Source organism: Pieris napi, chromosome 8 (genome assembly GCF_905475465.1).
Source record: "Pieris napi chromosome 8, ilPieNapi1.2, whole genome shotgun sequence".
Taxonomy (NCBI): domain Eukaryota; kingdom Metazoa; phylum Arthropoda; class Insecta; order Lepidoptera; family Pieridae; genus Pieris; species Pieris napi.
In genome coordinates, this window is record NC_062241.1 from 3,891,421 (window position 1) to 3,918,573 (window position 27,153).

A 27,153-nucleotide genomic window follows, 5' to 3' on the forward strand; every position below is an offset into this window, starting at 1 on the left:
ACACACGGGTAAGTAAGTTCACGCTAAGTCCCGACCACTTTGACAATAAACAATTACACTAAAAACCATGGAAAAATTAACTTTGAAGTAGGTACTCAGTACCAAAATCTACAATCATTGATATCGATAAAAAAAAAATTTCTTAATTGACATAGGAGAACTATTTTATTTATATTAAAACCTCATTGCTCTCAATTTCCTCCAAAGGTATAAAGCTCTTATTATAACTTGTACTTTAGCAAAATACTAATTGGATTCAGTCGGGTTCAAAGTCCGCCTAAAAAATAATTTTAATGTGAAATGGAAACCACGACCTGGAGATGAGTAAAGTTGTTGTACTGTCTATATTTTCATCATAATAAGTTCTTGTATGAAATTGATGTATTACAATAAATTAAGACTTACATCATTCTTGTCTATTTCTGAATGAAACGCATTATATTTCACTGCAGTTTCTAATATTTAAACGATAATTTATGATATTGCGGTCTGGTAACTGCTCTTTTTAACCGATTTAAAAAAACTGAAAGAGGAGGTTATCAAATTGGCGTGTATTTTATTGACCTGCGTATCTATTACGTTTACTGCGGGCCACCTGCAGAATATATATTTTCGATTCATGAATAATAAAACTTCAAAACTATACTATTTCTATTAGGAACGCATCTAGCAAAAACAGTGTCTTATTAAAATTCGAGAATCTTTATTGGAGTGGAAAGTGCTCATGTTAGATTCAATATCATGTATTAGGAAATTTGCATGTTGGCATTTTATAATAATTTCAAACGGTTGCCAAGAAAACGGTTACATTGCCAGCTAGCAAAATCTCTCAAATCTCTTCTGAAATATGTTTTACGATGTTATTATGTACTATAAATAAACTAGACTAGTGCCTATATCTATTATTGCCTATTGTCTATTAGTGATCTATATGTCATCCCTGTGTTATATGGCAGCTTGCGCTGTATGGTCGATGAGGTAGCTCCATTCTACTCTTCCATAGAAAAGTGATTGTTTCTTATAATTTATTATTTGTATCTGTATATTGGGGTCTAACTGTTAACACATATTTGTTCTGCTTCGCCTCATCCTTTGCGTAACAAAGGAATTAGTTTCTGCTTTTGTACAATATATATTACATTGATTGGTTCAATTATTATACCAGGCGTGCCATTTCATCCGCGTATATTCGTTAAATAGCCATCCTCGGTAAATAGTAGATTCAATATAAAACAAAAAAATATTGGTTGTTTGTAAAGTAGGTTTACGATCGAGATGTTTACGTGATAACGTCTTATTGGGGATATAAGTTTTTGGGAAGTAAGGAATTAATGAAGATAACAATTTTTTCAAATTTTAAATTACATCTATCGTTTTATTCACACTTTTGATGATAAATTTCGGGTGTAAAATGACAAGTTTACTTATTCGACTATGATATACATTTTTCTTCATACATTCACGGAATGACTGGCAGCGCTCGAGATGAGACGGGAGATCGGTCCGTCTCTCTCTCGTTATACCTGCGATCGCGCTCGTGAGGTTTTGGTGTGACACAAGTTTCTGAACATGTCACCCGACTAAAACGATTTTAAAGACGTTATCACGTCAAAATATTTTACAATTCGAATACTTAGTCTATGACAAGTGCGTTCACCAAGCAGTCTTCAGCTTTATCATAGTCTATGATGTTGAACATCATATTTTCACAGAGTCAACCAATTAAAAAAGAAAATACTTTGGATGACATATATTTTATTAGTGTCAGTGTTAGTCATGATTGGTATTTATGGGGTGTCCTGTCATAATGGGCTCCAAGTTGGTATACAATAATAATTAATGTGTCGCTGATTTCATTTGAATAAATATTGCTTCTATTTTTGAATCGCCAAGTATTTTTATCAACTTTATAATGTACGCTTAACTAATGAGTAGGGGAAAATCGCAAATTTGTATTGTTTATAATGATTGCAAATATCGTCACTTACTTGTGAATTACACATAAATGATATAAATAAGTATGCAATGTACTATAAATTATACCTACAAATTTATCTTATTTTATAACATTTACGCTTGAATCGTTTTTCATTATATTTCTCATTTACAGAAGCTAAACTTATTTTTGAATAAGTGTTTTATGATAATTACTAAATAAATTAAAGAAGTAAGCACGAAGGATTCATACGCCATACGAATGTAGACATGAACAATGAAAAAAAAATCAGATTTCCCTCCAATATAAAAAAATATTATTTAATTGAAACTACGTTTCGAATTAATCGTTAAAAGGTGTATAGCAAAGGCAATATTATATTTTTACTAGCTGATCCGGCAAACGTCGTTTTGCCATGTATATCATTTATAATAAAAAATAGGGGTTGATCGTAGAGGGGTGAAAATTGGGGGTTGTATGTATTTTTTAATGGTTTAATCATAAAAAAATTATAAAAAATTATCCAAAAATTAAAAATAAATAATTTAAGAGTGGACTACCCTTAACATTTCTTTTTCTTGTTTCTCAGACAATTTAATAATACATATAAGAATTTAAGCATATATTAATTTAATACAAGATATACTATTATTAGTTAACACAAAAGATTAGAACGTGTAGGTACTTTAGACTTTTAAAATCTACTGAGGTTAGGTTAGTAACAAGTCCGTTCCGCACGAAGTCTCGAAATAAAAGTGAGTCAACGCCGGTGTTGCCACGCTTTATATAGGTTTCTGCTACAAGATGGCGTTAGTCCGCTAACACTATATATTCTTAAATTTACTAGTTCTCTTATGTTATCTTTCTTTTCCTTTCAACATTTTTAATCCTCGGTCTATTGACAATTATTATACACATGTCGATCTATGCAAATGGTATTTACATTGGGTATATTCTAGTAGCTATCAGTACACGTGGTACAATAGGCACAAGGACATTCGTTGACAATTGACATCTAGTATGCTAATCCACTGTTTCAACCCCTTCAGTGTTAAACAATAGTGTACCAATGCCTTAATCGGAGTAAGAACTATGGCTAGCTTCCTTCATACTAATGCTGAGTGCCACCGTATTTGGATGACACGAAGTCGTTAAAAGATATTGTTTCGTTTATCTAAGGCAGTCACAGATTATCATATGTATAATGGAATATAGGTACCTAAAGTAGCACATTGGGTGAGTTATTATTTAATAGCTTACTCAACTGGCTGGATGGCTGTATATATGAAAAACTTTAAACATAAATAATTGTGTACTTAATCGAGTTCAGTATTAATTACTTTTCACAAATGCGCACTTATTGTTGTACAAATCGCGCTCGCTATAATAATTCATTATTATTTAAAAATGAAACTAGATTACACAATTACTAATATTATATAAATTTACTAGGAAATTATTACTAGGAAATAACAGATTCATACCTACTTGAATAAAAGCTTTACGCAGCCTAAACGTAGATCGTAAATACTAAGTATATGATTTTACAAATACTATAGTCTATAGATATTATCTTAACATTATATTGATGTGCCTCCGGAAAACATACAGCATTGTATAATGAAGAAGCAATGTATACTTAGCCATGAAGTGCGATACATACCGAGTGAAATAGTTCAGCTTAGATAGAATAGATGGCGCTGTAATCGCCTCAACTTCATACTTATCTTAACCAGCTAGGACGTTGTCATTTCCACAGTCATAGCGTTGTGTACTAGGGATGAGACATACTTGCAAAATTCAATACCAGGGCTTCCAAGTACGAGTATGTAAAAATACCAGGTACGAAAACCAGGTATAAAAATACTTGAAAGTATTTGGTGGCAATCGTATCGTACAGTGTGTGTACCACAATCTTGCACGGCTTTTTATAAATGAAATCTTTCCTTCCTACTTTGTTTTGTTAATCACAGGCTTAGGACTGTCTGCTACTAATAGTGTTACGGTCATTTATCAGCTAGTTGTGAAATATAGTATTAGCAGGCGTAGTTAAAAGATTTCATTTCATTTTATATATGTACAACTTTTTTTTATTATATATATATATATATATAGAATTCTCAATCATCATTTTTTATTTTGTTGGAGAAACAACAATTGCTCTAATTTTCGACTCCCGAGTCGGGATCTCCTTTCCGTCAATATGTTCCCTGCTACTGAAAATAGACGTTCGCAAGGCACGCTAGAAGCCATTGCATTTAATTTAATTTTGGCTAGTTTGGCTAAATTTGGATATATTTGCTGATTTATTCGCCACCATTCCAAAGGATTTGTGTCTGGAGACAAAACTGTGTCATCTAAATATTTTTGCGTCTCAATTATGGCTCTGCTATTGGCTGTGCCAGCTGGCCGCACATTGTGCATTTGTTTATTATAGTGTTTCCATAATAGGCTGTTAGATTTTTTCCCCTGGCTATCTGATATATTAGAAGTGGATGCTGAAGACTGATTTTTTTCATTTTCATTTATCATCGCGGTTACTAAGCCCACAATATACTTTTTAGTGCTGTCTGCAACATTTTCGTTCTCAAAGTATAACTTGTATCTCGGGTCTAAAAACATAGCGACGGTATAAGTTCGGCTTTGTTCCAAATTAGAAAACCGCGTGCCTATTTCTGAAAGCAGATCCTGTCGACACATTTCCACTTCATCAGGAAAAATGTCAATATTATTTTCTTGCCGATATGTCTGACTTGCGATTTCTTTGAGAGCGTTGGTAAGACCAATCGTTAAGGGGATAACCGAGCTTCCACTAACATACTTCTGTCCGCTCATCTCTCTTGTCACTTCTTCACATGGTTGTAACACTACTACCAAAGACTGGCAAATGTCCCATTCATATGTAGTAAGATTAATCAAATTGCCAGTGTCTAAATTACTCAAAGCACATTTGATTTCGTCTTTCAGTTCGACAAACCTCTCTATCATGTAAAATGTGGAGTTCCACCTTGTAGCGACATCTTGAATTGGCCTCTTCACTACTTTATTGGCCTGCTCCTGGTACTTTTTTAATTTATTCCAGGCTAAATTACTTCTTTTGAAGTAGGATACTATGGCTTTTACTTTGCCTATTATGCTATTTACGTTTGAGTGGGATAACACTTTTTGTACTGCTAGGTTAAGTGTGTGTGCATAACAGCCAAAATGTCTCCATTCTAATTGAAGTATGGCATTTTTTATATTAGCCCCGTTGTCCGACACTACAAGGAGGACCTTATCTAAAATGTTCCAATCTTGAGCCACATTTCTTAATTCTTGTGCTATATGAAGTGCCGTGTGACTGCTCTCAAATACTTTACATTCCAGTAAAACCGACTGAAGGATAAAATTTTTATCTACGTAATGACCCGTAACGGCTAGGTAAGAATCATTATTTCGTGACGTCCACATATCGGTCGTTAAACATACACTTTTTGCATCTTCATTTAAAGCTGTTTTTGTATTTATCTTTATTTCTTCATATAGCCCCGGCAATAAATTATTGGCGAAATACTTTCGTGATGGTATTGTATAATTTGGGAAAGCAAAATTTATTAATTCGCGAAATCCTTTGTCTTCTACTATTGAAAAAGGCTGTAAGTCCCATATGAACAAATTCATTAAATGATCATCAATTTGTTTTTTTATTTTTTGACAATCGCGCCGAAGGAATGCTGTAATACTGGATGGGTTCGGATTGGACCTTATCGTATTAGATGCGATAGTTTGTATAGCAGTATTGACTGCCGTAATTTGTGCAGTTTGTGAAGTATGCGCCTGTACCTCTTGTTCTTCTTGACGATCCACTTGTTGTTCCCTTCTCACTAAGTTAACGGAAATATGTTTTCTTTGTACATGCTTGGTAAGGTTTGACACTCCTGATTTGTATGAGATAATGACTTTGCACATTTTGCATTCAGCTTTATTTTCACCTTTGTCTACAAAATGATCCCAAGCCAAACTTTTCTTTGGAGCCATGGTTTGTGACTATATTATTATTTAGCACAAGTTTCTACCTATCTAACTATGTATTTTAACTATTATCTAATAACGAAAACACAGTTTTATTTACACTCTATTACCTATTTAGAGTTCAAAAATCGTCTGTCCATTAAACTCGCGAAACTAAACTAAACACAGAATTAAAAAAATAACAGTTTTATACATCTATACACTCACTATTAATAGTTCGAAAATTGTCTTTAAATTCAATAAACTTCGGAAAAAATATTTGTAACTTAACTATTATCTAATGACGAAATCACAGTTTTATTTACACTCTATTACCTATTTCGAGTTCAAAAATTGTCGGTCCTTTAAACTCGCGAAACTAAACTAAACACAGTATTAAAAAAATAACAGTTTTATACATTTATACACTCACTAATTTATATTATATAATAAATCGAAAATTGACTTTAAAATCAATAAACTCCCGAAAAATTGCTTGTAATTTAGGTCACGGTTAGTCGTTGACGTAACAAGCTCGCACTCAAATCACAACTGACAAAAAATAAAAAAACGGAAACTAAACTATTACTTGAAATAAACAAACTTTAAGTGGCACATAAGTATATTTTTTAAAACAATACTTTTGTACACGCAATTATGTGTCTTTTGTGTATAGACATAAGAATGAATAGCGTGAACTAGTCAAAAGAAAGAGTAAAGTTACGATTATTGAATGTTAATACAATTATGTTCCTTATTTTGATCAGTATATGACGGTTATTTGTAAACGAAGGGCTCACGGCAAAATACTAAAATACTTGCATAGGAAATTGACTCGTGTTACTTTAAGAATAAAGACCATAATCGTCTCAGTGAAAAAAATACTTGCAAGTTTCACGTATTTTTTGTTGCAAATACGATTCTGCTTCTTATTTATATAATAAGATGGATCGATTTCCTATGCAAGTATTTTTTAGCCCTGTGCCCGATAGCACAGCAAATACTTAAGTTTTTGCAAGTATTTCTCGCGGCTTTATCGGCGCCGCCAAAATACTAAAATACTTGCATAGGAAATTGACTCGTGTCACTTTAAGAATAAAGACCATAATGGTCTCAGTGAAAAAAATACTTGCAAGTTTCACGTATTTTTTGTTGCAAATACGATTCTGCTTCTTATTTGTATAATAAGATGGATCGATTTCCTATGCAAGTATTTTCTCGCCCGATAGCACAGCAAATACTTTCATACTTGCAAGTATTTCCTTCCCGTACCAGGGCGCCGTCCTTCGAAGCAAAGCCCTGGTTTACAAACCTGGTATGGTAAATACGTCTCACTCCTATTGTGTACTTTCGCCGCGTGCGGTCGAAACCGAAACGACTCAATAACGACTTAAAACCTTATAGTCTTTCTTAGTGTTAATTATTAGCAAAACGTATTATTTATACATTACAAGTGCGTAATAGACTCACGATGCCGATAAGGCCGCCGCCGGGGCCGATCAGGCAGGTAGTCTAAAAAAGTGTCGAGCAAGGTCGCGAACAAGACAAAGAGGACTCCACGTGCACCAGCAGCGCGTCTGATAGCGACTCGGAGCGCGAGGGACCGCCACGAAAGAAAAGGAAACGAGTAGCACAGGTAACGGTCGATCCCATGATCGACGCGTTATATAATCAGGTGAGTTTTCTCACAAATTTTATAATGCATCAACGATATTATGTACCAAATGTCAACAACAGTGCGTCCAATGACGAGGGTACCCACTGACCGACCAACTACTATAGCCATTTTTTATTAATCCGTCTTCCGAAAATCGAAATCTCTGGGCTTGGTCACAAATACTGATGATAAAAAGATTATTAAGAAAGCCGATAAAAAAGAAAAAAATTACAAAATAAATATATAAAAATATAATAATATATTAAGCTTTTAAAACTCCTATGTCAAAGGGAATTACTACAATCTGGATTACAAAAAATCATAAACTGGACTCGTAATAACCCAACGGAACTAAAACCCGCGATTAAATCTTTTCACAAAAATATCCTATATTGTTGGTAATGAATCACCTTCTTACAAATTGCATGAACAAACCCTGCAAATTGTATGCGGAAAACGAGCGGAATGTATAGAAACTAGGCGTAAAAGATTAATAAGTAAGATTTCGGACAAAAGTATTCAAACTGCGCTTAGTAACATACCTCCTAGCGAGGAATTTTTATTTGACAAAAGTAAGCTCGCGTCCCTAATACAATCCCTCGGTGGGCCGCAATTCTGGTTATCTCCGCCGCAACCTTCAAGAGTAAGAGCTTTTTAAACCTAGATACAAAGAATCGTAAGCGTCTACATCCAAATACAGACACCAGGCACAAAATGGAAAAATTAATTTTCGTAATACCCACCTAAAACAAGAAACGATGCGAACGTTTAACAGGAAAATCGATAGTCATAAACAACTTTAAAACTACCCGTTATCTAACAATGACGGAAAAAAATTACTATCCAACATAATTCAAGGATTCCGCATACCTCTGTACAAGAAACCGCTTTGTTAATGCCAATAAATCGAATAGTAAGTCAATACGCAACCGAACCGTCACCTACGACATCGCAGATAATCATACAACTCCTGAATCAAGCAAGGTATCCTACAAACAGTTCTCAACAAAACCCCCAGTTTTATATCCAAAATGGTTCTTCGCAGGAAAAGCAACGGCACGATGCGTTCTGTTGTAGATTTGCGAGAACTAAACCGATTCGTAAAGACAAAACATTTTCGGTTGATCACCCACGGCTTAGTCCCAGACTTTCTTCAGCTAGGGGACTGGATGATAAATAGATTTATCACAAGCCTATTTCCATCTACCGGCAGCGAGATCACACCGACCTTTCTTAAGGCTCAGCTAAAAAGGGCAGTTATACGAAAACATGACTTGCCTTCCTTTTGGGCTAGCGTCAGTACCACACCTTTTCTCTGCAGTATCATGTTGGGTCGCGGAGACCTTACGTGCGAAGGGATGTCGAGTGCTAGTCTTCCTAGACGACTACCTTCTGGTCAACCAAGACCACTCCAAGTTAAATTCTCAGGCCGCGGAGGCCGTGAGACACTTGGAACACCTAGGTTGGAAAATCAATTACCAAAAAAATCCGTATTGGTACCAACCCAAAATTTAGAATACCTTGGAATTCGCTGGAATACTATGGTCAATGTGATGTCGCTACCCAAGGTAAAAATACAGCGCAAAAACCATAGTTATGCGTTGTATTCGCGAGTTACAAAGCTTTGCTAGGGCAAGTAAACTTCGCAAACTTTCAAACTAAACTCGTGCCCCGCGGGAGGCTTCACTGTCGCCAGGTACAGATCTTTCTGCGACAATTCAACAAGATCCGAGTCCATCGAGGTCAACTGCTGCCTCAGATTGTAGGGCAGGAACTGATGTGGTGGCTCGGAGCTACTCATCAGACGACGCCTATACACAAAGAACCTGCAACCCACTTCCTAGCGACGGACGCCTCGGATTGGGGTTGGGGGGGGTTTACATCTAGACGAAAACCTTGTCAGGAAAATGGTCATACCATTAGAAAACGTGGCACTGCAACAAAAAGGACTTATATGCAGTGAGAGCCGCAATAAAAATAAATGTAAAAATATTACAAAACACACACGTGTTAATACAATCGGACAAATGAAACTCTGATTGCATACATTCAAACAGAAGGAGGAACGAAATCGATAGGGTTACTTACACTAACCTTCAAACTATTGCACCTGACGGACAAATTCAACATAACTCTGTCGGTACATTACCTACCAGGGTGATCATAGCAGACAGATTATAAAGGGGGAAAAAGGCTGCGTAGTGGCACCTTCCTCCTCTAGCATGGGTGTTTCCCCCTCCAAGTCTGTTACCCTGAGTTTTAGCACACCTAAACCGGGCGACGGGAACCTATCTGATAGTTGCTTCAGATTGGCCGCAAGTTTTCTGGCTGCAGGACCTGAAATCCAGGTCTCTAGATCACCCCCACGAAATTCAATACCTATCGCAGACACTCCTAGATACGACAATTGCACTGTCTCCTCCACAAATACAAGCATTGACCCTAAAAGTTTGGGAAATTGGGGGTGGGGTGCCCAAATAAAAGACTGGTCCACACTGGAAAAAGATTTACTTTTGAAGAGTTGGTCACTCCACCTGTCCACTTATTTACCCGCAATCAAAAGAGGGCTGTCATGGTGTGACAACTCTCAAGTGAACCCAAAATCCCCTCAAACAGCCGATATCGCAAAAAATTTAAGGGGTTAAATATAATGATCACCATAAAATGCTTTGATACCCTTAGTTCTTTTACCAAAAATATATACTTAACACCAGATAAATAACGTCTAAAATTACAATAGTACTAGCTATTTTAGTCACGACTGCACTTCAAATTGTATTCGAACACCAAATGTAGTAAATGATCACCAAATCTTAGCGAGCAAATTAATGCGCTATTTCTGCCTAAATAAACCACTATGATTGACATAAAATGTAGGCTTATTACCAAATGAAGCATTATGATGCCATATTAAGTTATGTCTGCGGCTTACGATCCTCTCCCACCACACTGGGACATCTCGTTGGATTGGCGATTCGGCTTAAGCACGTCCAGCCACCTTCAGAGGCCAGAGCTATTCCGATTGGCATGAAGCGCAAAAGAGGACGACCAGCCAAAGCTAAGAAAGCATTAATTGTGCAGTGAATTAATACAGAAGACTGATTCTTCTTAAGATTTTTTAAATGCTTATTATTAGTTTAGTTTTAAGATCTTTGAACTGTTTATTATTAGTTTTAAGAGGACTATCTTTTTAATGATTGTTTCAATAATTAAAAAAGGGATTATTGAAATTGTAAGAGTTTTATTTTTTATTTTAGGTATAGCATTTGGTTGTAAACGAAACGCTCAAGATAATTTTTTTTTGTAGTGGTTAATCAATTTGGAGACAAAAAGGTTAGGAGTAAATTTACTTTACTGTGTTTGGCAAAATATTTTTTTTGCCGAGGGTAATTTACTTTAATCGGATAACGAGATTTTATTTTTTTGCATTTCATTTTAAATTAAAATATGGTTAATAATTTGGTTTTCATTAACTATTTTTGGGCTAACAATGAGTTTTTTGGAGCCAGTTTGCTTAAATAGGATAGCGAGATGTTAAAACTTAGGTTGTAATTTTACATTAAAATGCGGGTTTAATTTTGGTAATCATTTACTATTTTTGTCTGTTATATGTTACTATACCTGGTGGTAAGTTAAACATAAGCCAAAATTTAATATCACTTTTTCTAAAAGAAAATTTATTTATTTATTTATTTAATTATAAGTAATCTTACAGCTAACATACATAATATTACAAAACAAACACTTAGACAGTACAGAAAGCCAAAACAGGAATTTATCCTATCAACCATCCTTGTTCGCAAATCGGCAATTTTAACTTTTTGCGGTCCCCATGTAGAACAACAAACACTTTCAAATTTTATTATTAAACACATCCTCAGAGTATTAGGAGTAGCTAAACCAAAAGTCGTGAAATCATCCGTCACGTGGGACCCGCGAATAGTACTAGACTGGCTTTCTTCCAACCCTCCTAGGGACACTTTATTCGATACGGCTCGCAGAACAGCCACAGTATTGCATTTAGCATTGGGCCGCAGGGTTCACTTTATTAGAAATTACTGACGAGCAATTCGTGGATCATGGTGGTAACATTTACTTAACACCGGTATTCGAATCTAAGACAGACACTCAAGACGCCAGTCAACATGGAAACTTTCTAAACACCACGATAAAACATATGCCCTATCACTTTAGTGAGACTTCAGTTAGTCCTGACGACTCATTGGTCTAGTGGTTAGTACCCCTGACTGCGAATCCATGGGTCCCAGGTTCGATTCCCGGCTGGGACGAACATTGATGTGATGAGCATTTGGTGTTGTGCTTGGGTCTTAGGTGTTTAAATATGTAATTATATGTCTATCTTTCTATAATATGTATGTATATCCGTTGCCTAGTACCCATAACACAAGCTTCACCAGCTTAGCATGGGACTAGGTCAATTGGTGTGAACTGTCTTTAAAAAAAAAAAAATATTGCTTTGAGTAACAGGTACAACAAGATCTCAAGTAAAAAATTTAAACAATATTTTTTTATCCATCAACAGCAAAATAATTAGGTCGAAAATCAACCAATAGATGAAATTTTTTATTACACGGGGTATTTGGAAATCTTCAAATACATAGATTCTTTAATCATTACTGCCGCGAGATAGACTCTCGTAGAGAAAACTCATCACTCTTTCTTTAATACATTTGCACCATCGTAATTATAGAAATACCTTGTTGTTATGATAGGAAGTTTATATTATTATGTTAATTGTACATCTAAATCAGATGAGTATATAGTTACTAGTAACTGTAGTTATATTTATACCGTAACTAAGAATAATAATTGCTAAATACTTATGCTTTGATTAAGAATAATGGCAAGTAAATAAAATAGTTATATAAACAATAACGGCTTTAGCTAAAGCCCGGACCTTAATTCTTCATAATCATCATAGCGCTGTGTTTTATATTGTACTATATACCACTATCCACCAGCAGATAACAAACACGTCTTCATTATACAATGCTGTATGTTTTCCGGAGGCACATCAATATGACGGTTTTACATAACAATAAAACCGATATTATGTGCCGAGAAGGAAAACATACAGCATTGTAGGAAGCTCTTCCTGGTGAAGACTCTATGACTGTGGAAATGACAACGTCCTAGCTGGTTAAGATAAGTATGAAGTTGAGGCGATTACAGCGCCATCTATTCTATCTAAGCTGAACTATTTCACTCGGTATGTATCGCACTTCATGGCTAAGTATACATTGCTTCTTCATTATACAATGCTGTATGTTTTCCTTCTCGGCACATAATATCGGTTTTATTGTTATGTAAAACCGTCATATTATTCAAGTTTAAAAGTGAGATAATCAACAATGCTCTCTTCTACATATCGTTGAATAGACACTGATGTTCAGCTTCATACAGAAGCAATATGGGGCCGACTAATTTAGGGCCTTTTCTATTAACTATTTATTCTAACATATTTAATTTATTTCATGAAAAAGATTTTAGTAAATACCTAAATAAAAGTAAGTTATTAAAGTGGAGAAATATACAGATCTAATATATGCGGAAAGAACCTCTTTTTCCTTCCTTTATTGTAAAAAACTAGTAATTTTCTCGCTTCTAACGTTAACTTTAATATGAAATATCCCTTTTATATAAAAATATTTTGACAAATACTACGGATATACGGTGACAAAGAAACAATGACAATAAAAATAACTCAATGGAAAACCGCAAAGATATCCGCATGTCATCAACGCCCTGACAAACTATTGGCACATTAACATACACAATATCAATGTATTGAATTTAATAAAACATACAAAGTGTATTAAATAAAGGATGTGGCTTCACTAAGCGTGGCTTTGGTTGCGTAACAAATTTTTATACTATCAAGAATCAACACAGAACTAAGGAAATTGCGATGTTGTCTCCGCACATTTCTTATTTAACTGTTTAGGGGGGAGGTTAATTTGTTTTATATGCATAGATAAATGAAATAAAATTAAATTAAAAAACTAATACATCGTTCTTTTACAACCCGTTCAACCGATACAAAATTAGTTTTGTAATATGTTTACAGTTTGTGCATGTTCTTTTAAAATGATTAATACAGATATATAAAAGCGATTACGAAATAGATCGGAGGTGAAAAACTAACGTACCAAAATCAAATGAAATATGGATAGACGACATAAACATGTGCATACAAATAAATACCGCATCGTATCATTATTTTAGAACCAATACGTTGTGCCTCCTGATTGAATACGCGTTTTGCATACCCAATGCTAATTAAAGAATTGATCACACAATAGACATGACTACTTAGTTATAAGGGCTGGCGATAAGATATTTATCCTGACTAATTTTTGAAGTTATTGGCGTGTTAGGGAAAAATGATGAGAGTAAATTTCTACGATGTGCGCGCACACCGTCACAAAAAACGACACCCTCAAGTTAACATAGGCATCATTTTAAAATAAAAAATGTCCATTTCTTTAATTATGTAGTCTAAATATTTTTTTGTGATATTTAAATAAACTTTATTTAACTAGATAATGCGTTATAATAAAACGTTCAATGTATTAAATACCTTTTTTCTATTGTTAGTGTCGTTTTTTCTACAAACGTAGAATCCCAAACTACAAATTTTTGTTTGAAGCTTAAACATAAAAATTAAGAAAATTAATCATTTAATTTAATTTGTTTTTTGTCTAAGGCTTTAATCGTTTTTAAACATGAGCTTATAAGTGACATAAAATTAGGGGTTGTGGGGTTGCGACGCTAACAAAAAACTATCTTGCCTTATTTAAGGGTGCTACTTCAATATAAGTGTAGTCGACCTACTGGACATTATAGGAAACAAAAATGTTATTTTACAATTTATGAGTGTGGGAAAACTAAAGGGCTCATTTTGGTATCAAGAGTTCGTTGATTGCTAACATTTAGTTTGCGCGTCTAATTATTAACTAAAATTTATATATGTAAAAACTAATATTAGGTTATATAACTCTTGGACACTGTAATAAATATTAGACACTAGTATGGCAGCCCTACCAAGTAGAGTACCTATAACTTATTTAAGGTGGCGCCATGGGGTATTATATATTAAAGCTAATTACACTCGGAGTCACTCATAGCGTAACCGATTTAAATAACTATTTTTAATTTTCATTTTATATGTGAGTGGCTAGTGAACTTTTGTACAGTAATTTTTAATGTACTTTAAACAAATGGGAAATTATTTACTTACATACAATATTTACTTAGATTTTAGGAAAGCATTTGCTAAGGGCACAACTTTTAGACTACGCCCTGTGGTACTCACACCACCAGGCATCGTTATTACTAAGAGAGCCGGGTGAGTAACGCTCACCAATGCGTCCTCGGATGCACCCTGCCCTACTTCAAAGAAAGTCCCGATTTTCCATTCCTCTGTGGGTGCCCACAGCTATGATGCTATAAAACAGGACTCCACGTAACGTACAAGAAAGTAATTTCTTAGCTTTATCAGCTAAAACCCCAACTATTAGACATGTCCTTATCTGATCCCTAAAAATGGACTAAAACATAACTCAGCAGGTACTTCACTTAACCCCTTTTACTCAACAGCTATGATATTGTCCATGTGGATATATATTTTCAACGACGAAAAGCCATTAACTTAATAGCGATAGAAGCTTACCAAATTAACTTGGGTTAAAACAAATGTACGTAGTCTACGGAATGTAATTGCTACGATGTGTCCCAACATTTAAATATACCATTCAGATTAGGGAGCTACTCTCTTGAAATTATCAAGTAAATAAGTGCCGCTACAACCCTTGATCATTGGCTTCAGATTTGAAACCAGTTTTCTTTATAGTCCAGTGGTGATCAGCCTTCTTAAACAAGCTGATTTCCCTACGATATATTCCTTCATCGTATGACGCAGATAGAAAAGTCCATTAGTCCCCAGCCCGAGTTCGAATTCACAACGTCAGGGTCGATAGTCGCCTTGCCATACAATCACTACTTACGTATAAATACAATGAAACCTAAAATTCGATTGATTGATTATAGAGCCCTGCGGTATACACAGGTTCTGAAGATTAAATGCACCGGTTAACGTACGTGTAAACCAGATAAATGGCCGATTAATATTGAATATTGTGACTGTTGTGGATTTTGAGACCATTCAACAACTCAAAAGGATGGAAGTAGACATATTAAGATATGTTAACTAAATCAGGTCTTCGGACCAAATTAATAGAATTTTATATGAGTGTCTCATGTCCCTGTAGATTTGTTTGCAGTCACAGAAACGGGATGTAACTAATCCATAGCTGAAGCTGAGTTTGTATCTCCCAGCTATACGGTATTACGATATGACCGCGGAGAGCAAGCATGTCTCGTGGCTTCTCCGCGACTTGAACTGTGGCGTGCGATTTACTCTCGTGATTTGGACATCGCGTCTATTTAAAAAGTAGTGAAGTACGTACACATTGAAAAAGTAAGTGATATACGAATTACACATTCTATGTGTGGGTGTGAGTAATGATGTTATTACGCGTAATAGGTAAATACAAAATATGTACCTATAACATGAAGCATGATTGGAGCATGAATGTGGTTTATAAGACCGAAGAGTGCGAAGGTTGTCTCGCCGGTGCAGAGTTTTCTAAGGGTAGTGCAATCAATTAAACTTCGACGTTGACTTAATATTAACAATATTTCATTGTAGTGGGTACGTTTTCTATTTATTCGGTTATTTAATTTGTGCAAGAATATTTTTGGACTGCTTTGACCGCTTACCTTAGGTGAGCAGCAAACCACCAAAGGATTTTTTATTTTTTTTAAAAGACAATTCACACCAATTGACCTAGTCCCATGCTAAGCTGGTGAAGCTTGTGTTATGGACTACTAGGCAACGGATATACATACATATTATAGATAGATATACATATAAATACATATTTAAACACCCAAGACCTAAGAACAACACCAAATGCTCATCACATCGATGTTCGCCTTAGCCGGGGATCGAACCCCGGACCCATGGATTCGCAGTCAGGGGTACTAACCCCTAGACCAATGAGTCGTCAATTTTTTAATATATTATTTTTTTTGTTTAATTTATTAACTTTAATTCCATTGTCGAAGGAATTCTGGAAGTCTGTAAAATGTCTCTTTGGATTTTAATATCTAAGCCCTTATGCCCTAATATGTTGTCGGTAAAGACAAGAAGAATGGTTAGGGTTGATTTTCCAGCAACAAACCCATGCTATTGATCGATAATTACATTCTTAAGAATAGAGTTGATACGGCGACTATACTCTCTAACACTTTTGGAATAATAGAGAGAATTGAAATGGAGCAATAGTTCTCTATTTCATTTCATGCTCCCGATTTAATTTATATGAGCTAATTTACAGATACTATGGAAGCAAACAAACACAAAATAAATAGAATTTTATTTTGTTTAATTGATCATTTTTGAAAAGAATCTCGAGGGGAACAGAAAGTGAATTGCATGCGCGGATAAGAAATACCTACTGGGCTGATATTATACGTTATAAAACCTAACCTTACATAGGCTCTTTGTTTAAAACTGATTGCAGTTTGTCATTGGACAACTGTGTCAAAATTACCTAGTTTCATACATTCCTCTCACAAGATATGTCCTTTGAAAAATTAAATTAAAGATGAAGATGTCGTTTCTGCATGCGGCAGCAGCGCTACTTACGGCGTTGCTGCTGCTTGTGCAGAAACACGTCCTGGCCGCAATTTGTTCGGTTAGTCTATATTACCTATGAATATTATTAGCGATTCTGCTCTCATTCAACGTTCACTGTAAGGGTACGTCCACATCTGGCGAATGCGCCGAGAATGTGCAGCTTGCGAGCCGTTTGCGAGCTGCGCGCGTGCAGTCAAGGCAATGCACGCAACTGCACAGTGCACATTCGTGGCGCATTCGCCAGATGTGGACGCACCCTTACATTCTCTGGAATAAAAGTTTAAGAAGCCCTGCAAATTCAAAAAGCAGGTTCTTGGTAGAACAGTCAAATTTATAATTTAGGAAACCCTTAACAAACAATAACTGTTGTTTAACATCTTCTTGCAGAAAAGCTTCAAGTACCGACACACACTCGGATATGAAAACCATTATATAGAGAACGAAAGTTGCTACAAAAGACCCATCACTTCTACACAGAAAATTACAAAATGTTCTCGTAACTTTTCACTCTCCGAAAGTCCTAAATATAAGAAGGATCCAGAAATTCACGTTGATAATGAAGGGATCGCTCAGCAGCCTTATGATGATTAAAAATTACTCAGATAACTCCCATCACATATCTATGGTACACTCTCCTACATGTTTGTTTTATTATAAGTCAAATATCCCATGTTCAATTAAACTTTGTGAAACGATCAAAACTTAATAAATATCTGAAAAACTTTACGTTATTTAATTTTATGAAATAACATAACCACTCTAACAAAAAGACAAATCAAATCATTTATTCATATAGGTAACACTTATGAACGTCAAAAATAAATACAATTAATGCTTCTAATTTTAAAACCGCTGTGTGAGTTCGAAAAGTGAGTTACATAGAATCGCAAGGCAGAATGCATTAGCGACGCGATTTGGCGACGCAGGGACGCCAGACGTAGCCATGGTAACGTCGCTGGCCACATCGCCAATGCACCTCTGTGAGGTATGGCCCTTACTGCCAGTTCTCAAATCACGGGTGTAGAACGGAAGAGAAGAACTGGCAATAAACTCTCCGCCCCTCTTTAATAGCCGTAGGTAAATGTATAAAATATTCATAATCCGAATAAAGCGCACACAATAAATAAATATTTATTTAAAAAAAATCTACCAATGAATGAATAATAACATAACATACAGAGACTTAAGAGCAAGGACGAGCTGGTGAATTGTATTGTCTTCGCTTCATAGCAGGAACCATAAGGTACTTCACATTCTTCTTGTAATAGGGGCAAGCTGGTTCATCACAGCCCATCACTTCGGCTTCATGGATGATTGTCCCTCCTGACCTTAACAGTTCATCACCGAGTATAAGCCTTCGTGCACACGCTAGAAAACAAGGTCCACACACTGCTACCGCACAGAGAGCGGCTAAAAATTCCAAAAGGAACATCGCTATATCATCACACCACATCTTCGGAGTTTTCATGCATGAACCGCTGTATGTTTTCCATTCGAAGAAAAGTATAAATATATAATTTTTATTTATATTTTAAAAAGTTATTTTTATATAATTTGTAAAAAGCTACAAAATTATTTTGATTTCTGTCGAACTATTGTCAACCTTTACGTATATAAAAACAACACAGGTATAATTTTAAATAAAACTAACAGGTCCGTCAGTCCCATTATAGACAATAAATTACTAGTTAAAATTTGTATCATGAAGTGATTCACTTGAGTGTCGACGAATTAAAAAATAAGTGTTTTACTGGTATTTTGAATACGCATAGAACGCGAGGTTGTAGTAATTACTTTACCGCGTCACGTGATCGTCTCAAAGGCCTGCAGGGCGATACTCTGTTATTACAACTTACTTCTGTTAGTTCTGTTAATCGTTATCACTATTGGGAGTTACAGAGTACCGCCGCAGCTTTTGATACGATAATGATGCGAAAAAGCAATCCGCTCTAAGAACCCGCTTTTTTTGGCCGCGGTAAGATCAGTGGCGTAGCTAGGTGACCAAGGGCCCTGGGGCAATTTAAAAAATGGGGCCCCACTGCTATGTAAACTGATTAGGTTTTATCAAATAAAAATATGAAATATACAAATACTTTAAAAATGCTAAGCTACTTATGCTCTTTTTTGTGCAGGTCAGGTAATAAAAATATTAAACAGCAACAACATAAATTACAATTAATACTTGGTGTAGGTGTGGCGAATAAAATGAAATAGAGAAGATTCAAGGGTTTATTATATAAAGGTCGGGCCTACCAACTGACGTAAATAACAATTACATATATTAAAAAAAAACTAGCTTTAGTTTTCGCAAAAGTATCAATAGTCCATTGAAATGTTACATTTTTTAGGCCTAACCTTGCGTTTTTTAGAGGACGCAATTTTATTTTTTTGATGTGTAGGGGGGGTCAGTGTAAAGCTAAAACCAAGTTTGTGGGGTCGCCACCCTTGTCCCACGGCCGCCATCTTGGAAAAAGGGGTCCAAAAACCACGTTTTTGGCTATATCTCCTAAACTATCCATCCTACATTTAACTTGTATGGACACATTTTGTAGCAAATCGCTGTGCCTACAATTATGTTTATGTAACTTTTTATCATAAATCCAAAATTTAAAAAGTTATAAGTAAAAAAAGTGAAAATATTTTCTATTTCTAAAGTTGACTAGGTGCGTCAATGCTCATGACAAGCCGATCAAAACAGCAGTTTTACCTTACTTTTAAGATCTCTCGTTTATTTTAAACAAATTTTCCAAATATATTTTTTTTTATTTTTTTTTTATTCCTACAATTTTACTTATTGGTATTCCTAGTAGGCCTATTCCACAGACAACTTGCTGATATGGTAATCTTCGACATAATTATATTATCAATCAGTTATTAGAATGGTAGCTAGCTATCACTTTTTTATTTATAACTTTTTGAATTTTGGATTTATGATAAAAAGTTACATGGACATAATCGTAGACACAGCGATTTGCTACAAAATGTGTCTTTGCAAGTTTTATGTACGATGGATAGTTCAGGAGATATAGCCAAAAACATGGTTTTTGGACCCCTTTATCCAAGATGGCGGCCGGGGGACAAGCACGCCAACCCCACAAACTTGGAGTTAAGCTTGTATTGACCCCCCCTACATGTTCCATAAATAAAATTGCGTCCTCTAAAAAACGCAACCCCAAATGTAACTTTTCAATGGACTACAATGACTGCGTTTAAATCCAGGCTTGATGCGGCTTTGTTTTCTATTGCTATCTAATTCGCGTTATAACTTATACAATGAGCTATAGCCGAAATCTTTAGATTTGACACGATTAATTGACTTTAACGGACATCAATATTATAAAAATTACAGTAGGATGAAACCCATTAGAAAAGCAGGGGAATATGATCAAAATGAAAGGAAAAATAAATTACGGTCGATCTGAAGCCCATCTAAAGGCTAAATTTTTTTTTAGGTCACTCAGGTATATATAAGTTATCTTAAAATAGTAATAAATAGGCATCTGATTATAATTTAAAGAAGATTCATAGAGAAGTAAGGAAGGGGATGACAGGTCTGGGCGTTACTGCATACGATTTTTTGCGTTTTCTGAGAAGATTTACTATGGTAATATATACATATATATTTTTTTACCATAGGAAAGTAGAGATTTCAATGAACTGAAATCACACCAACTTTTTTGAAAAAAGCTGAAATTTTGACGTCAGAATTTTCGATTTAAAATTAGGGTGTTTTTTCGATATTAATTCAAAATAAGGTGAACAAATAAATATTTTTAATCAAATAAATTACAGCGTATTTGGGACATAGAAAGGTAAGTTTTCACCAAATTTCGTTAAAAAAAAAATATTTTTGTAAAAGATAAAAATTAAAAACCAAAAACTTGGTTTTTTGAATTTTTCACATAAATTTTGAGGTTATGTGAAAAATGTGTGAATACAAAAGTTTTAGATCTTTTTATTACCTCCAACTTTGCCATTTAACTTTCTTCGATAGGACTTGTAGTTTTGCCGGAAATCGAGATAAACCGTTTTTTACCCTTAAAACCTTATCTTAAATCTTAACTCGAATTCACAATAAAACGCACATCGATGAATAATAAAATGCACATATCACTATCCGTCAAATTGATAACACTGCCAACCTACAGAAAGAATTTAAGGGAATTTCCTAGGCATAACTTTTGAATTTCTCTCAAATTAATGTCTTGATTAAAGTGGGGTTGCAACCTGTCATATTTATTTTGAAAATGGGGGAAATTTTCAAAAGTTCAGAATGATCGAGATTTCTGGTGAGGATTCGAGGGCCCCCTGAGCTTGAGGGCCCCGGGGCACTGCCCCGCCTAGCCCCTTGGTAGCTACGCCACTGGGTAAGATGTCGTGGTCGTCCTGGCTTTAATTTTTAAACTATAGAATGAAGTCATAAAATTGACTACTTTTTGTATAGGTAATATCGTGCACGTACGTGTATTCTAAAACATACATTTTAAAAGACATTTTACATAAAAAAATAAGACAAATCAATGAACGTGGCTTAATACCATGAGTGTTGTCTTCCTTTTTCTCGTTTTTTTATATTTTAATTGCAATAGTTTTAACTTTATGCCAGTTTCAACTAAAAAAATTTATGCCAGTTTCAAGTGAAACTTTTTCTCGTTTTACCTACCATAGAACTTAAAGATTGACATTGACTAGTATGACTACTTGATTAATGATTTGAAACTGACACAATCATGTGATTTTACTTGGCGCCTGACGGCTTGGTAAACTGAGCTGTTGACCAGACTGAGGAATAAATATTTTTAGTAAAAAGAGGCTTACAATAATCGGCACTTAATACATGAAATAATGTAGTTAATTGTTATATAAAAATATACGAATGGACTTAATATAAATACAAAATGAGGTCGAAAATTCAAATAGGGTAAGATTTTTCAAATTTAAGTACATTATACCGATATTCTAGTTTCTATTTTCTAACTGCATAAATGTATAGATGCATTCTAAATTATTTATTTTTTTATTAGGTCATTGACTCACAAACTCTATTGTACAGCGATATTTGAGTTATACACAATTCTAATGTCAGCACTTATTATTAATATTAAATAGTGTTTATGTAACTTAGTTTTATCATTATTTAACAAACCAAGGCCAAACATTGCTGCTGTCAGAATAATTTATAAATTTTATATCTATTATAAACATACAGTTGGCCACACTATTGCATTTCCAGTTAGAATTCATATTCTTTTCAGTACAGTGTGCTAAACTCATAAATTATAAATTAAAGCATACATTATTACCTGTCATTTAAATTTAGCACTTATTAAATACTGTTGTTGTTTTATAAATATCTACTTTATTGAAAATATGCTCAGGTTGGTGTTATCATGCTCCATAGCTGTAATTTGGCTGTTAGGGCAGCTCTACCATCAGCTCCTGGGTTTATATGAACATAATGGTATTCTTGCACAGTCAGAATACTCTTGGTAAGTAGTTTTTATATACATAATTAGTTTGCTTGTTATAAATGTTATGAATACATAATTTAATATCTTTTGCCTTCTGTATTATAGTGATAGAGCTATTACATATCAGATCATGTGTTCAAAACAAAGTATAACATAAGTTTACGGGTGAATAGTAATTTGGTTAATATTTTCAGGGTCTTCCGCTTATTGTTAAACTGTGTAGGCTACTCAACGGTGTTATTACCGGCTTTTTTGCTATATAAGTATCTTCAGAAAATCAACTATTTTGAAAAAATATGTAAGTGACTTCCTGTTATCTAATTTTAGTATATATTTAAATGGCCAATAAAAAATAGAAGTATGCTATTTAAAAGAAAAAATAAATATTTAGAATTTTTATCTACTGATAGTGAATATTATGTTTACACTAAAGTTAAGCAGAAAATGTATGAGTAGTTATCATCCTATAATAAATTAATGTAAACAAAATACTAGTAGAATAGATTTTTTGTTCCAAATTAATTAAATCCAATTAGTGTCTTATTAATATTTTTTAAATAATTTAGCAAACAGTACCTGGGTATCTCGAGCACTTCACACATTGTATGCAGAACAAAATGAGCGAATCCCAGACACAATAAAACCAAAGGAGGATGAGAAGAGGGAGGTACTGGAGATGATAATCTGTTTCAGCGGCCTTATGGGTTCCTACCTCATCTGGGGTCTCTTACAGGAAAAGATTATGACACAGGTAAATAAATCTCTTAGTTTTAAGTAATATTTTATTGATATTAAAAAAAAAATACGGAAAAGTAAATGCTATTTTAAAATTGGCAAATAAACATTGAAAGTAAAATAATGCTTTTAATGTTCTTGATCATAGATTATAATTTGAGTATATTTATGTATGACCAAGTTTCCTCTTTATCAGTACTAATATGTTAGTGGAACTGAATACAGAAATGTCCGACTTTATATTTTTTTGTCAGGAATACGTTTGGAAGGATGGGTCTGTGTCCCGTTTTAACGATTCCCAATTCTTGGTGCTGATAAATCGAGTGTCAGCATTTGCATTGGCCTTTGGTCGTTTGCGTTGGACTGGCGAACCAGTATTCGCAGCACCATTGTATAAGTTTTCATATTGCTCGCTCACAAACATAGTCAGTGCGTGGTGTCAGTACGAGGCGCTAAAGTATGTCAGTTTTCCTACACAGGTAAATATTATTATTATATATTGCTTTAATCTCAAAATAAAGTAAACTTTATATATACAATATACCTAAAGTATGTATGTATTATATTGAAGCATTAAATGTATTGCTCTTTTTTGAAATTCATGAGTGTCATTGTTACCAATATGAATAAATGATTTTTGACTTTTGACATTTAGCCAATAATTTTTTGGTGTGAATAAAAATGCCTTTCATGCATGTTATTATTATTTAGCCATTATTGTTGACACCCTAGTATAATATGTAAACCACTTGTTTAAGTTACATAAGCTAACTTAATCTTATACATCAGATGTGCCGGTTTTGGTGACCAGCGTGTGCTGTGATACATAGGCCTCTTCCAGCTGCTTCCATTCTTCCATTCTAATGTTAGCTCTTCTTGTCCAAGTTGTGCCTCTTATTCTCTTTATATCGTCTGCCCATCTATTTCTATATCACTTTTCATTTTTCCATCTTGTGGTTGCCATTCTGTAATAATTTTTGTCCTTTTCAACCTCCAATAGCATAAAACAAAAAAAAATCATCTAGTAAATCATATCTATATTGTATTATACATAAAGTACGTAATATTAAAAGATAAGAAAACAACAAAAGATAATAATTGTATAGTCGTCACGATCTAAACGGTATTTCGAATTATTGGGTCACATGATTTTTATATGAAAAAAAATAATAATATTTTGGGTGTGTGTAACAGGTGCTGTCAAAATCATGTAAAGTGATCCCAGTTATGGTGATGGGGAAAATAGTTTCCCGTGCCCACTATCAGACCTACGAATATCTTACAGCTCTTCTAATCTCCGCTGGAATGGCGTTGTTCCTGTTCAGTACACATGAAAACACACATGGTAAGAAAGTGGTTTGTTAATTAACTTATTAGAAGTACATTCACACTCTAGCCGTGACTATTAATAGCAAGGCTTATTGCTTTGTATTAAGGTGTATTTTGCTATGTCCAATAATTTGTAACATTTTTTAAAATATACATATATTTCCTTAGGATTTAAGAAAAGATCCTCTAAGGGAGCGTTCAAGTATTACGTCACGCAATTTTTGGAGATTATTGACCCCCCCCCCCACGTAACGCGCCGTAACGTTTTTCTGTACCCAGGTACTGTACCGAAGTATAGTAAAACGTTCCGCGACCACCTAGTGACTTTTTATACCTAAAAGTTACCATTATGTCGTGTGAAGTACTGGAAAGTCAATAATAATATTAACAATAACGCGTAATTCAATCCCCGCCCCACATCGTATCGTTTTACAAAAGGAATCATTTATGAAAAAATCGGAAAATATGTGTGGGTTATTTTTTGCTGTAGCACCCGAAACGTATGAAAACTGTGTAATATTTTTTTTATTCAGATCTTTAATACCATTTATTCCAGCATCAGCAGCCATGGGTGTCTCGGGAGTTTGCCTTCTAGCATTATACATGGCATGTGACAGTTTCACCTCGTCATGGCAGGCCGCTCTATTTCAACGCTACACGCTCAAACCGCTACAAATGATGTGTGCTGTTACACTTTGTTCGTGCGCTCTCGCCGCTGCTTCCGCCCCGCTACGCCCGGCTACGCTCACGCTGCTACGGCATCCGATGTTTGTAGTGGATTGCTTGTTGCTCTCAGCCAGTTCGGCGTTGGGCCAAGTGTTGATATATCGGACGATAGCCCGTTTCGGTGCTGTCGTCTTTACCATCGTCATGACGCTAAGACAGGTTTGTTTATAAGTATTAAGTACTCATTTTAGGTATTTTGTTATTAACCCACGGCTTAGTTGTAAACCTTTGTTATATAACCGGGTGGCTCTTGAGTTCGATTTCCGGAGAAACCTCAGTATTAACTACTTGCCTAAGCTAACCATTAATATAACACAGTTAAATAACATAGTTAAATCTAATGAAAATATCAAATATTTCTCTTAAACCTTCTACGATTTCTGAATTATTTGCCAAGTAATAAAAATAACGATGTTTTATACATACCATAAGCGGTGTTGAAGTATCATGTAGAAGTATTGTAGCCTTATAATTCTTCTGCAAGGCTCATTGGTCTAGTGGTTAGTACCGCTGACTGCGAATCCATGGGTCCCGGGTTCGATCCCCTGAGATAAACATCGATGTGATGAGCATTTGCTGTTGTAATTAGGTCTTGGGTGTTTAAATATGTATTTATATGTCTATCTATCTATAATATGTATGTATATCCGTTGCCTAGTACCCATAACACAAGATTCACCAGCTTAGCATGGGACTAGGTCAATTGATGTGAATTGTCCAATAATATATATATAAGTGAATATAATTGAAAACAAGTGAAGAAAAATTATTTTTTTAAATTATTTTCAGGCGGTGTCGATACTAATATCGTGTGCGGTGTACGGTCACCCCGTATCATTGGCGGGTGCTGGTGGAGTTCTAGTAGTGTTTGTTGCTGTCTTCATACGTATACATTGCAGGCGAAGAGCACGCAAACACACGCACAAACCCGTCTAGGATGTACGCGTACGTATACGTATAGGACGTATACGTATAGGACGTATGTATACGTTGATATACGCATTAACGTCCCTCTGTAAGTATGGATTGGCCTCTAAATAATAATGGTGTTTGTGTATATGCAAAAGTTAATTTATGAAAACTATTGTTATCTATTATAATATATTATATATATTAATACTAATGTGAAAATAGAAATGTGTTCATTATAAATGTATCCGAAATAATGTTCCCTATTAGATAATACCCTGCGAGTAACTAAACGTAATTAAATAACATATTTTTTGTGGAGATAAGGTCACAAAACATGATATTGTTTTTAAATAGTATTAAGTTTTTATATGATATATAGTGTAAGCTAAAGCTACTACCGGGTGAGACACAGTATTAATAATGATTGAATCTTTGGACATGATAGCGTCCGCCATCTTGTCATCCTGTCTACTGTTTTACGCAATACAAATTAACATAACATTAATACCAATCCCAGTGCGATACTCAAACATCGACTCGAATAAAAAGTATTTTATTTAACTATGTAAAATATATTTTATGGACATTATTGTGTCTGTATGTACATACTCGTATATACGTATTATTATTGTCAGTAAATGTCTTAGACTTTATTATTATACTCTTTTGTATA

The 27,153-nt window shown here is 34.6% G+C and overlaps 1 protein-coding gene and 2 long non-coding RNA genes across 3 annotated transcripts; all 3 read left to right on the top strand.

Moving 5' to 3' along the window:
* Positions 1-7,267: 7,267 nt before the first annotated feature.
* LOC125051764 lies at positions 7,268-12,928 on the top strand. The gene is made up of 2 exons (XR_007117349.1): positions 7,268-7,601; positions 12,566-12,928. It is a non-coding gene; the product is annotated as an uncharacterized LOC125051764 (long non-coding RNA).
* A 4,279-nt stretch (positions 12,929-17,207) lies between these two features.
* On the top strand, positions 17,208-18,031 carry LOC125051820. The gene is made up of 2 exons (XR_007117356.1): positions 17,208-17,365; positions 17,695-18,031. It is a non-coding gene; the product is annotated as an uncharacterized LOC125051820 (long non-coding RNA).
* Positions 18,032-22,025: 3,994 nt separating this feature from the next.
* On the top strand, positions 22,026-26,537 carry LOC125051886 (adenosine 3'-phospho 5'-phosphosulfate transporter 1). The gene is made up of 8 exons (XM_047652499.1): positions 22,026-22,228; positions 22,686-22,796; positions 22,973-23,076; positions 23,345-23,529; positions 23,768-23,992; positions 24,708-24,858; positions 25,399-25,727; positions 26,358-26,537. The coding sequence occupies exons 1-8, from the start codon at positions 22,206-22,208 to the stop codon at positions 26,502-26,504; spliced, it is 1,275 nt and encodes a 424-aa protein (XP_047508455.1). The 5' UTR covers positions 22,026-22,205; the 3' UTR covers positions 26,505-26,537.
* The last annotated feature ends 616 nt before the right edge of the window (positions 26,538-27,153 follow it).